General features: G+C 48.7%; 2 protein-coding genes across 2 annotated transcripts; both read right to left on the reverse strand.

Moving 5' to 3' along the window:
* Window positions 1-1,158: 1,158 nt before the first annotated feature.
* On the reverse strand, window positions 1,159-5,784 carry acadl (acyl-CoA dehydrogenase long chain). Its single transcript, XM_062446685.1, has 11 exons — window positions 5,585-5,784; window positions 4,759-4,935; window positions 4,148-4,285; window positions 3,680-3,844; window positions 3,417-3,483; window positions 3,025-3,189; window positions 2,800-2,901; window positions 2,590-2,703; window positions 2,220-2,347; window positions 2,018-2,104; window positions 1,159-1,745 (listed from the first exon to the last, which is right to left on the reverse strand). The coding sequence occupies exons 1-11, from the start codon at window positions 5,671-5,673 to the stop codon at window positions 1,652-1,654; spliced, it is 1,326 nt and encodes a 441-aa protein (XP_062302669.1). The 5' UTR covers window positions 5,674-5,784; the 3' UTR covers window positions 1,159-1,651.
* Window positions 5,785-6,578: 794 nt separating this feature from the next.
* On the reverse strand, window positions 6,579-10,659 carry LOC134007322 (myosin light chain 3, skeletal muscle isoform-like). The gene is given in 7 exon segments (XM_062446704.1): window positions 6,579-7,074; window positions 7,435-7,512; window positions 7,617-7,787; window positions 8,119-8,262; window positions 9,906-9,957; window positions 10,566-10,613; window positions 10,615-10,659. Coding segments are annotated over 7 exon segments (552 nt in total). The 5' UTR covers window positions 10,645-10,659; the 3' UTR covers window positions 6,579-7,045.
* Between the last annotated feature and the right edge of the window lie 929 nt (window positions 10,660-11,588).

Genomic DNA, 11,588 nt, shown 5'->3' on the forward strand with positions numbered 1-11,588 from the left:
GAGGAGGAAGGGAGAGCAGAGAGGAGGAAGGGAGAGCAGAGAGGAGGAAGGGAGAGCAGAGAGGAGGAAGGGAGACAAGAGGAGGGAGAGCAGAGGAGGAAGGGAGAGCAGAGGAGGAAGGGAGACAAGAGGAGAGGACAGTTGTGCAGGTTGAGAGCAGGACTGATGAGAACAGAGAGGGAGGGAGGATCAGAGGAAGAGCAGAGAGGAGGATCAGGACTGATGAGAACAGAGAGGGAGGGAGGATCAGAGGAAGAGCAGAGAGGAGGATCAGGACTGATGAGAACAGAGAGGGAGGGAGGATCAGAGGAAGAGCAGAGAGGAGGATCAGGACTGATGAGAACAGAGAGGGAGGGCAAGCAGAGAGCGAGGGAGAGCAGAAGAGAGGAGGGGGGTGAATCAGCATAGAGAGGAGGAAGAGGAGAGGGAGGGCGAGCAGAGAGAAGAGGATTGATCCGAGAGCAGCTGCTCCCCAGGCATCCTGCTCCCTGCGTCCAAGCCAAGACTGGCACAGACGATTCAGAGGAATTTGCGAGGTGGAGAGTTCTGGCATGTTTCATCCTAAACAGACAGCTGCAGGCTACCAGCCAGCTGTGAGCAGGCATGTGCTCCAGTCCCTCATCACAGCCAGCTCTCAGAGACACACAGGAATGTCCCCGACACTGGTTAGAGACACGTCGTGTTGTGTGTACTGAAGAGTCCCCCTGTAACCAGCGGACTGAATAGGTGTGAGGTCTGCAGGGTCGGGACTGAGTCAGTCACCACCTGGCCTTTCAGGAGTCACGTAGCTTATGTATTGCGCTTGTTTAGCCAAAGCGACATGGGGGAGGGGGGGATTCGAACCTGCGACCTCTTGGTCTCTCTTGGTCGGTGGTGAGGTGACGTCACCTAGCCCACCAGGCTGGACCATGAGAACAGAGGCTGCCTCAGATCACTCAAAGGGAACCACAAAATCACTTCCAGCAGTGACGCGTCCTGGTACTGCCTTGACGTTAAGACGTGCTGCCATCTAGTGGTTGAAAAACAACATTACAGATGAAGATTGCAATGTTTTGTTTTGGGTGCAGGTTTCTGGTCACAAGATGTTTGTGAGGTGTTGAATTGAAGTGCACCTGACAAGCATACAAATGCAATCAAAAGAATACCTTGTACACAAGAAAGCTTTAGTAAATGTTTAATAAAATGCGTTATTGAGACAAGATACAAAGAAACCCAGCCAAGAGTGAACCACGTTATTTTAGTACAGTCTGGTATGACAATATCTCAAAATGGATAAATGTATCTGTACTTCAAATTGTAGGTTAAGGCACTCTGATTATATAATAATTTATAGAACTATACAAAGATATATACAATGCAAGGAAGACAAATACTTAGCTGGCTTGATCAGGAAAACATACAATCCCAAGTGCTTTAATTCTATTTCTCTCGGCAGTTTGAGTGATGTCAAAACTGTCAATTCTAGACATTAGAGGAGAGGCAAATCACATCTAAAAGTTCAATCAGGACAGGACACAGTGCCATCAGTAGTCTTCTGTAGGCAGTCAGTACTTAAAGGCAGGAGTGGGCAAGGCCCCTGGACCCTGTGCTGGGACCAGTACCAGGACGTATGGCTCTGCTGGGCTCCAGGACTGGAGGACTGGCTGCTCTCTCACTTCTGGCTCACGATATTGCGAGCAATCAGCTCCTTCATGATCTCATTGGTGCCTCCATAGATGGGCTGGATACGAGAGTCCACAAATGCCCTGGCAGAGAGAGAGAGACAGAGAGAGAGACAGAGAGAGAGAGACAGAGAGAGAGAGACAGAGAGAGAGAGACAGAGAGAGAGAGACAGAGACAGAGAGAGAGAGAGAGAGAGAGAGAGAGAGAGAGACAGAGACAGACAGAGAGAGAGAGAGAGAGAGACGGATGGAGGGACAGAGAGAGAAATATCTCTAGTGAGCACACACTGCCTGACTTAGACCAGCATGTTAAAATCACGTGTCGTGCACATGCCCAGTAGCTCTCCTAAACTCACTTGGCGATTGGGTACTCCCACATGTAGCCCCACCCTCCGTGCAGCTGAAGACACTCAGTGGCCACCTTGTTCTGCAGGTCGGACGCCCTGAGGAGCAACCAGGAAGTTAGGGAGAGGTGGGAGGAGTCAGAGGGAGCCAGCTATGCGAGGGGAGGACACATTAAAAAGTCGACTCGGGTTCAGGAGTCACTTGTGTCCTCACCAGTATTTGGCCATGGAGGCGGTGTTGGAGTCCAGGCGTTTCTCGGCGTGAAGCTGAAGGCAGCTGTCGACAAAGGCCCGACCCACGCAGATGTCGGTCTTCAGCTCGGCCAGCTTGTGCTGCACGGTCTGAACCAGGAGACGAGAGCACAGCTGTTAACGGTGCACCTCAAATCACAGCTCGTCAAGCTTGAACAGTGTGCTAGGACACAGCAGAGCTACAGGAGGGGGGAGGGGAAATTAGGAGTGAGGGTGAGGGGAGGAGAGGGTAAGGTGAGGAGCGGGGGGTGAGGGGAGGAGCGGGGGGTGAGGGGAGGAGCGGGGGGTGAGGGGAGGAGGGTGAGGGGAGGCCAGTCAGGCAGTACTCCGACCTGCAGGTGGGCAATGGTCTTGCCGAAAGCCTTGCGCTGCATGACGTAGTTCCTGGTCTCCTCAAACATGAACTCAGAGCTGGCCATGCCCATGTCAGCGATCAGCAGGCGCTCCTGGGAACCACAGCACAGAGAGAGAGAGCTGCTCAGCAAAGACATGAGCTCTCACTTAACTGTGCTGTAACGGTGACCCCAGAGTGAGTCTCCTACCTGAGGCAGCTCGTTCATCAGGTAGTAGAAGCCCTTGTTGACCTTCCCCAGGAGGGCGTCGGCAGGGAGACGAACATCCTCGAAGAACAGCTCTGCCGTGTCCTGGAGAGGGAGGGAGTGGAGAGGGAGGGAGGGCGGCGAGCTTAGAGAGGTAGTCTAACCCTTCAAAAAACGAGGTCAACGTAGCCTGTGCATCTCCACGCGGCTCCCTGGGCCTCTCCTCACCTGGGCCTTGAGGCCGATCTTCTCCAGCTTGCGTCCCTTCTGGAAGCCCTTCATGCCCTCCTCCACCAGGAACAGGCTGATGCCGTGGGCGGCCGTGCGAGCCTCGCGGTCCGTCACCGCCACCACGATCACCACGTCGCTCATCCAGCCGTTGGTGATGAACACCTGGGGCGGAGAGGAGACAGGACGAGTCAAAAGATCAGCGTCAAGGATGGTGGTTCGGTCGGAAGACTCGCGGCAACAAACGTGTATAAAACCAGCCAACATGCCAACCCTGTTGGTAGGGGTGTGTCTCCCCCCCCCATAGGTTAGGGCACATGCTACGTGCTCTGGTCTGGTTCTGTTGAACCCCTCGGCCTGGCGACAGGTCGCCAGCGCGGACCTGAACTCACCTTGTTTCCGTTTAGGATCCAGTCACTGCCGTCCTGCTTGGCGTTGGTCCTGACGCCCTGCAGATCGCTGGGCCAGCAAAGAGGGGAGGGATTAGTACACAAGCATACGCTGGTAGAAGCCTTAAAGTCAAAGACTCACATCAATAGTGTTTGCCAGGGATAACCCAAGTCAAACTGTATGCTGAGGTGTTTTAAAAAAAATTATTATTAATTTTTTTAATCAGCTTGAGCGAGACGTGCTAAAACAATGTCTGAGCGCTCACCTGCCAGCGCCTGGCTCTGTCATGGCGATGGCGCCGATGCATTTCCCAGCAGCCATCGTGGGTATGAAGCGATCAATCTGCGCCTTGCTGCCATAGTTACTGATGTAGGGCATGACGATCTCAGAATGCAGAGCGAAGCCAGGGCCAGAGCAGTTAGAATACATCCTGGGACACACACAGGGGGAGAGGGGGGGGAGTGTGTGTGTGTCTGTGTGTGTGTGTGTGTGTGTGTGTGTCTGTGCGCAAACCATGGTCAGGTCAGACCATGGTCAGGTCAGGTCTATTCTTATCCAATCCCCCAACTGCTCTGGCAGGTCAGCAAACCGCCAGATCTGTGACTAGGGTCTGTGCTTTAAAAGAGTGACCACCTCGTGTTATCCAGTATTCTACAGAACTGGGGCCGGGCAGATCCGCAACATGAGATATGCCTGGGGTGTGTGTGTCTGTGTACACGTGTGTGTCACTCACTGCTCCTCCCACACCACGGCGGCTGACAGCAGGTCTCCTCCGATCCCCCCGTGCTCCTCCGGGGTGTACACACCCAGCAGCCCCTGCTCCCCAGCCTTCTCCCACAGCTCCCTGCTCACCTGGCCTGCCTTCTCCCACCTGAGAGAGGGAGGGCGAGAGGGAGAGAACGAGAGAGAGCGAGAACGAGAGAGAGAGAGAGAACGGGAGAGAGAGAACGGGAGAGAGAGAACGGGAGAGAGAGCGAGAACAAGAGAGAACGAGAGAGAACGAGAGATGCAAACTTATCAGCACTGACTGGTCTAACAAAACCATGTGCATATCAGCAATCAAATTGAACATCTCAAAAGCCAGAGCCAGAGAATCCCAGGGAGACATCATTGAGGCTCTGAGCATCTGTAGGTTAGTGGTTTCCAATCCTGGTCCTCAGGGAAGCCCTGTCCTGCACGTTCTAGACGTTTCCCTGCTCCAACACACCTGATTCAAATGAATGGTCGTCATCAGGGTTCTGCTGAGCTAGATAACAACCCATTCATTTGAATCAGGCGTGTTGGATCAGGGAAACATCTAAAACATAAAAGACAGGGGGTCCAATATTAGGCGGTCCTACGTACTCTTTGTGGTAGGGCACCACTTCCTCTTGGAAGAAGCGTCGCACGCTCTGTCTGAAGAGGTCGTGGTCCTCGGAGAAGATCCTGCGCGTGCCGATGTCCATCAGCGTCTTGGCGCTGGACGTCTCGGGGCGAGAGGGGGCCGCGGGCTCCCCAGGCTGGGGCTGGCTGTGTTGCATTCTGGGAAACACAAGCTCAGGTATGGATCATGATTGCATGATGAGGGCATGCTTGCCTGAAACCAGAAACAGTCCTTGGTCATCATCAAGCTTTGGGGCTTGATTTAAGTAGTCTTGCGTATGATATTAAATCTCTCAGCTGTGTAGTCTGACGGGAGAGTGGGTCTTCGCTTGGCCTGCTGGTGTACGGTTGACTTATCAAGTCGAGTTGGTTAATGTCTAGACGCCTTCAGCGACAACGCAATACCAACCCTTCAGCGCATGAATATTCAATACAAAAGAGTAAATGTCTAACTCGGTAACAGATGAATTGAGGACAAACGATGTATTAATAGACCAAGCTTCTGTATCAGTTGGCACCAACAGGGTCAGGAGCAATGTAGGTACTGAAAATGTGGCAAAGGTCGCGGTGTTATTGACGTATCGAGCTTGCCAACTTCTAAACAAAGTTTAGTTTAGAGATCTAGGACAGAGCAACATACGGCCAACATTAAGTTTATATACACAGTATCTAATACATGTTTCGTAGTTTATTTATGATGGTAAAACTCATGTAGTTTCAAGCTAGAGCTAGGTAGCCTAGCTGTAGCCTAGTATGTCAATATTTGTTCCACGCTCAAACAATATTTAAGGTAGCCTAGCGTACACACCTGCCATTGGCGGTTGAAAGCGCTTGTCCACTGCGCGAAACATTTCGTAATCCAGACAGACAGGTTTTTACAGCTTTCTGGACAAACATTTTTCAGTCTTCAGGTTCAACACGTCCGATTCGTCGACAACAGAAACACACCTGTTGTTCTTTCGGCTTTTTTGGATATAACGTCGTCTTCTTCTTGGTGAGTTAGAAATCAGGAGTTCACACTGGCTTTTAACATTACTGCCCTCTACTGGAAAAAAACTAAATTAAATATGTTTAAAGCAGTGCGTGCAGTAACTCGACTCATTTCAGGATCGTCAATATCTCCATTAAACATTTCAGGATCATCAAAATCACGATTACATATATTTTTACCAACACATATGAAATGTATCGCCAATAATTTGTATCTATCATTTGTCACACATGAAATTCACGAGAAAAGTTTTGGATGTGCTTATTCATGTGATTTTGAGGCTATTTAAAACCTTGTTATGTGAGTACGTGGCCATACATGGTTCGTGAAAGGCAAGTCTGATGTGTCTATATCCTATCATCATAGACCGACAAATACTTTTCCCAATCTGGTCAAAACTCTCATACATCTCTAAAGTACTGAATTTCTCTTAATTCAATTGTTAGATTACTTTACAGTCATGTGACATGAATATCTTTGTGAAGAACTCTCTTTTTTAACACCTAGGACAATTTATGGTTGTAAGTGTGCTAACTTTCCACTGTAAAAAACATGAAATCCATTTTATATCAATATATATCTGTGAATATATTTTATGAGGATTTTTCTGACTTGTATAACATATTTAATACGACTATAGAATAATACTTGGGATAATGAAGAAAATATGTCCCCAAAGACTAATATTTATGTGACAGAATAACAGTTTGGCTAAAGAATAATATTTAGGCTACAGAATAATACTTGTGCTATGGAATAATACTTGGGCCATAGAATAAATCAAAGACGAAGAATCAAACCAGGTGGGATGTACTTTTGGAAAAGTTTATTCTGAATCGACAGAGTGAAAATAAATAAAACTTTGAGGGAAGGAGGGAGGTTTGGCGGCCAATCCACCATCTCGTCCAGCAGCCTTAGGCGTTGCTGGGATACGTGATGTCACAATGGAGGGAGGTGAGCGGGACAGAGGGAACAACCCCCACTTGATGAGTGGTCACGCCCCCTCCCCTAACCCCGCCCCCAAGTAGAGAAGACACGCCCCCAGGGGAGGGTCCAGGAGGGAGGGCTACAACGGAGAGGTACAGCTTCCAAAGAGAGGAGGAGGAGGAGGAGGAGTTGAAAAGTGACGGACGAAAAGAAAAAAACTGAACGCATTTGCTTTGACATCCCATAGTCTTTTTCTTTCCTAGATTGGTCTTAGAAACAGTGTGGATGTCCTGACACCATGGGGTCTGCATATGAGCTCCATCCCCTTCAGCACTCCAGCAGTGGGCTTGCTTACACAGACAGGATGTGTTTGACGAATGCTGTAATAGAGGAGGGGAGGGACATGAACCACACAGGCTCAATATAGATGGTATCTACGTGAGTTAAACATGAGCTTTCAAAGTACAGTGTGACAGGTCTGGAACGATGGGTTTTATGTCCTAAACGACATCAGAATCAGAATGGGTTTTTATTCGCCATGAAAGTTTGCACAGACAAGGAATTTACTTTGGCTGAAAGATACCGACCGAGGCAGCCATTATCAGCGCCCGCTGACATGATGGGTTTGTTGTAAACACGGCAGACCCTTGACTCTTGGCACATGCGTACATTCATAGCAACATTGAGGTGTTTCGTAGTGTTTAGTGAGGGAAATCAAAGGGGTTTCCCCTTTAACCTACCCTCGTAATGGACACTGCCGTTCTCATCCTCCTGGCCTGACATGAGGGCATCAATCTCGGGCTCGGTCATCTTCTCTCCTGAGGGAGGAGGGGACACACAGGGGGTAAGAAACACTCGCTCTCCACTCACTGTGTGGTAATGTTACTATGTTTAATATGTCTATATTAGGGCCGGGACTCACCCAGTGTGCCCAGCACGATGCGCAGCTCAGCGCCCATCACTGTGCCGTTGCCCTCCTTGTCGAAGACGCGGAGGCCCTCAACGTAATCGTCCAAGGTGCCCTTGGGGATGACGTCCACCTGCTGCAGCATAGGCAGGAAGGCGTCGAAGGCCAACCGCTTGTTAGCCAGATCTGCCGAAAGGACAGAGGAAACCGAGATCACACACACAAGTCGTGATCACAGACCCAAATGACACACACAGAACATGAGCTTTCTGACAGCTATCCAGCCGAGAATCAACATATAAAGCATCTTCTTATGTTTTTTTTTTGTTGTTGTTTTTTTTTGCATGTGTTTGCTTATCACTGCTAGATAGACGACATGTGTTTTCGACAGTTTGTCGGACCCTTTTATAAAATGACATCACAACAGGAGAACTGGGCCTTTCACTGTGTCGACAGGCTGCTAAGACACTGTTGTGCATTGGCCATGAAGCTAACAAGATGACCCAGGGACCCTCACCATCTGCAGATGGGTTTCCCAGAATCTTTGCCACGTCCTTGTTGGTGGGATTCTGTCCCAGGGCGCGCATGATGTCAGCTACCTGGTTGTATGCCACCTGGCTGTCACCAACTCTGTCGAAGAGACCGAATGCCTCCTTGAAGTCTGGAGAGAGGGAGAGAGAGAGGGAGAGGGAGAGAGAGAGGGAGAGAGAGGGAGAGAGAGAGGGAAGAGTGTGAGCAAGGTGGGTGACAGAATGCCCCCCCCAAAAAATCTGTGTACAAATTATTTAAAAAAATAAAAACAAAAATAGACAAGACAGAATGTGCTATCTTTTTGACACCAAAGTAGCTCAGTCTAAAAGCAGCTCTTAGATGCTGGTGTCGCACACCGCTGCTGCCCGCAGGTCAAAGACAGCGAAAGCCGGATTCTTCCCTCATTGTCTCGTTAATCACACGCGACAGCTGTGGGCACGGCGACCGGCAGCAAGGTAGCCGGGATCAGAACAAGGCTTAGCTATTTCTATGTTCTCCTCCAGGAACCCTAATTGAAAGTCGTCTGTTGACAGATTCATACTCTTAAGTGATTTCTGAGCAGCCGCAGTTGCCCCCCCCCCCCCCCTACCCCCCAACCCCTACCCCCCAGCTGTGTTTGAGAGGCATTGAGAACATCGCTAGGGCAATGGATACCCTCTGAAAGTATTCCCTGCCATATATGAGCAGGGCCCCTGTGCGCCCAACTTGGGTTAAACATAAAAATGCTGACAGCATCGTAATCAACACCACCGCTCGTAATCAAGACCTACTGAGCGTGTGCAGGAATTTCTGATGTTGATTTTCATGATTAAAAAAAAAACATGTTAAAGATTAGTTTTAGGTGGCGAAATGTACTGCCTCGTGTTTTTACATGACATGGATCTGATAAGACACACATTCATGCATAGTTGTGGACGTAATTCAAAACACATTTCCTACACCTAGAAGGCTCCTGGACCTTCTTAGCAAAGGACATCCTTTACCCGTCTTCTTGTACTCTCAACCGTCTCTCGTCCTCAGCCTTCTCAAACGTCCATTGTAGGCTTACGCTTCAAGGACAACCTCTCAGTAAAACCTTTCATGTTCTGTAGCCTCCATGTCTTTCCACAGGGAACAAAGAGGATGGGAGGGTTTAAAGCCCAGATTCCTTTGGTAAAGGAGATGCCTTGGCCTTGCTGTCTTAAACCTTTGACTGGGGGATTAACACCTTCCGGACGAAGGACCACTGTGCAATTCAAGACAGTGTGGCACTGCCCAGAATAGATACAGGCAAATAAGTCCCCCACGACAGCTGAATAAGCCAGGGCGGAGTCCACACACCCCTAAACCGGGCCTGGTTCTGGTGGCTGAAATCCTTCAACCTGGGGGACAAGTCAGTGCATCGTGGTGACAGATCCAAACTACGAGCCCAGGGGTGAATGGTATGGGCGCTAGTCGTCTAAATCTATACCTAACTAGACTTTGAAAAAATCTATAATAATACTGTTTTCAGGGCCGTGTACTGGCTGACTGGGAGAGGCTGAGGACAGGAGTGTCTGGAGCAGGGGTTGTCCTTGAGCCTCCTGGGGGTTGGTATATCTCAGTGGCAGAGCATTTGACTGCAAAAGCATCTGCTAAATGAATATATTCTCTCTGCTAGATTTAATAATACATTCTCTTTGTTTTAGGTCGATGAAATCTCTGCTAGGTGAATTCGTTCTCTCTGCAAGTGAATCAATTCTCTCTGATAAGTGAATCAATTCTCTCCGCTAAGTGAATCCCCTCCTGACTCACCCTCGATCTGGTCTGCTGAGAAGTCGCTTGCTGCAGCGGGTGCCTCTTCGGCCTGTTAGAACACATCAGCACAACAACATGAGCTCACCTCAGTCACACAGCCCCCGACCCTCACACACGCACCCTCCCGCACAACCCCGGCGTGTTCGTGTGTTGCCACGGCGGTCTGTTTCTGTGCAGTAGCCTACCGACAAGATCCAAAAAGCTCAACGCTATTACATATTTAGCGGCCTAATTTTTGCGTCAAAATATTCGTTTCGACTGACGTGCCAATGAGTGATAGAAATACAAAGTAGGAACAAGGCTGTGAGAGAAAAAGAGATGCATTTAAATGTTATGCTAACGCTGAGCAAATATACAAATATTAATATATTCCAAGGTGTCATTCCCAACGAGAAAACTATTTAACCCCCCGTTCTTGTTTTCTTGAAGGAAAAGCACATGCCACAAAGTCACTGGCTTTTTTATGTATAAAAAGGGAACATTTTCAGTCTTCAGATCCTCTCTTTACATGGATCACACTGATGCCACAGAGGTGCGGCAGCAATTTAGGCTTTAGGTAGTATCCAAACACACAACGCCACAAAGGAATAGATCGGCATAATGAATCTCAAACAAACTCCAATGGAACAGCCCCACACAAAAGTCCAGAGTACACACCATTTTTAAGAGATGGAGATGGAGGAGAGGAAAGGAGAACAGAAGCCGAGAGTCCCAGGAGAGAGTGGTCCTGAGCCATGGTCAAGGCCCTTCTTATTTATGTCACGGCCGTGATGTCACAGGGCGGATCAGATGACGCTTTGGAAGTTCTTTAGCTTTCTTAGGGCAAACGGAAAGTGGATCTGCGGTCGCCTGTCGGAGTGGGTGCAGGCCTTTAGAAGGGGACAGATCTATTTTTAGTCGGCTAAGAGAGACTGTCTCAAAACTCCTTGTCTTTGTCAGCGTTTACACTCACAGTTATTAAAGCTATAGGAAAAGACGTGTTCATTGATCATGCAAGAAAGCGGTAGTGGGTGCTAAAATGGTCTCGGTTTGAACTTACCGAGAGTGATGAAGGCGCATCTTCGCATTAGAACGCTGAACATGCGTACACAACTCAAGAAAGCTTCTCGTTTTCAACTTGATATTTTTAAACAGAGAGAGCGCGCCGCCCTCCTCTTATGGTTATACAGTTGGGTTGTCAAAACTCAAATGAAAACTAGGATACCGTTCATAAAATAAGAGGCCTGTACTTGTACAATAACATTGTGCAGCCCTGGATAAAAAGTTTATAGTTTGCCCAGTGCCCAATAATGGCCCGCCAACACTTTCATGACATTTAGCCTACAATCCGTTTGGGCATTAACGAAATTACAAATTCATAAAGTAATGTTTATGTTTCATTTGACAAAGAGTTCTGACAGCTTTCACCGTTTCCACTCATGAGCGCGCGGAAACTATAGTGTTGTAACTACGTTGATGACAGTTGCGCACGGGCAACTTGCGATACAAGATATTCCTTTCAAAGTAATTCACACCAAACGGGCACCTTACCTCCTCAGTCAGTTATATCATGAGCTGTCATTATGCGTATGAACAACAACTACTTCCACGTTAATGAATAATTGTTTACTAGCACGAGCTCATTGTTTAACATAAGAGCTATCCGTGGTGCTGATCTTAGTAAGAGGAAAGTAGCTACAG

Source organism: Osmerus eperlanus, chromosome 21 (genome assembly GCF_963692335.1).
Source record: "Osmerus eperlanus chromosome 21, fOsmEpe2.1, whole genome shotgun sequence".
NCBI lineage: Eukaryota > Metazoa > Chordata > Actinopteri > Osmeriformes > Osmeridae > Osmerus > Osmerus eperlanus.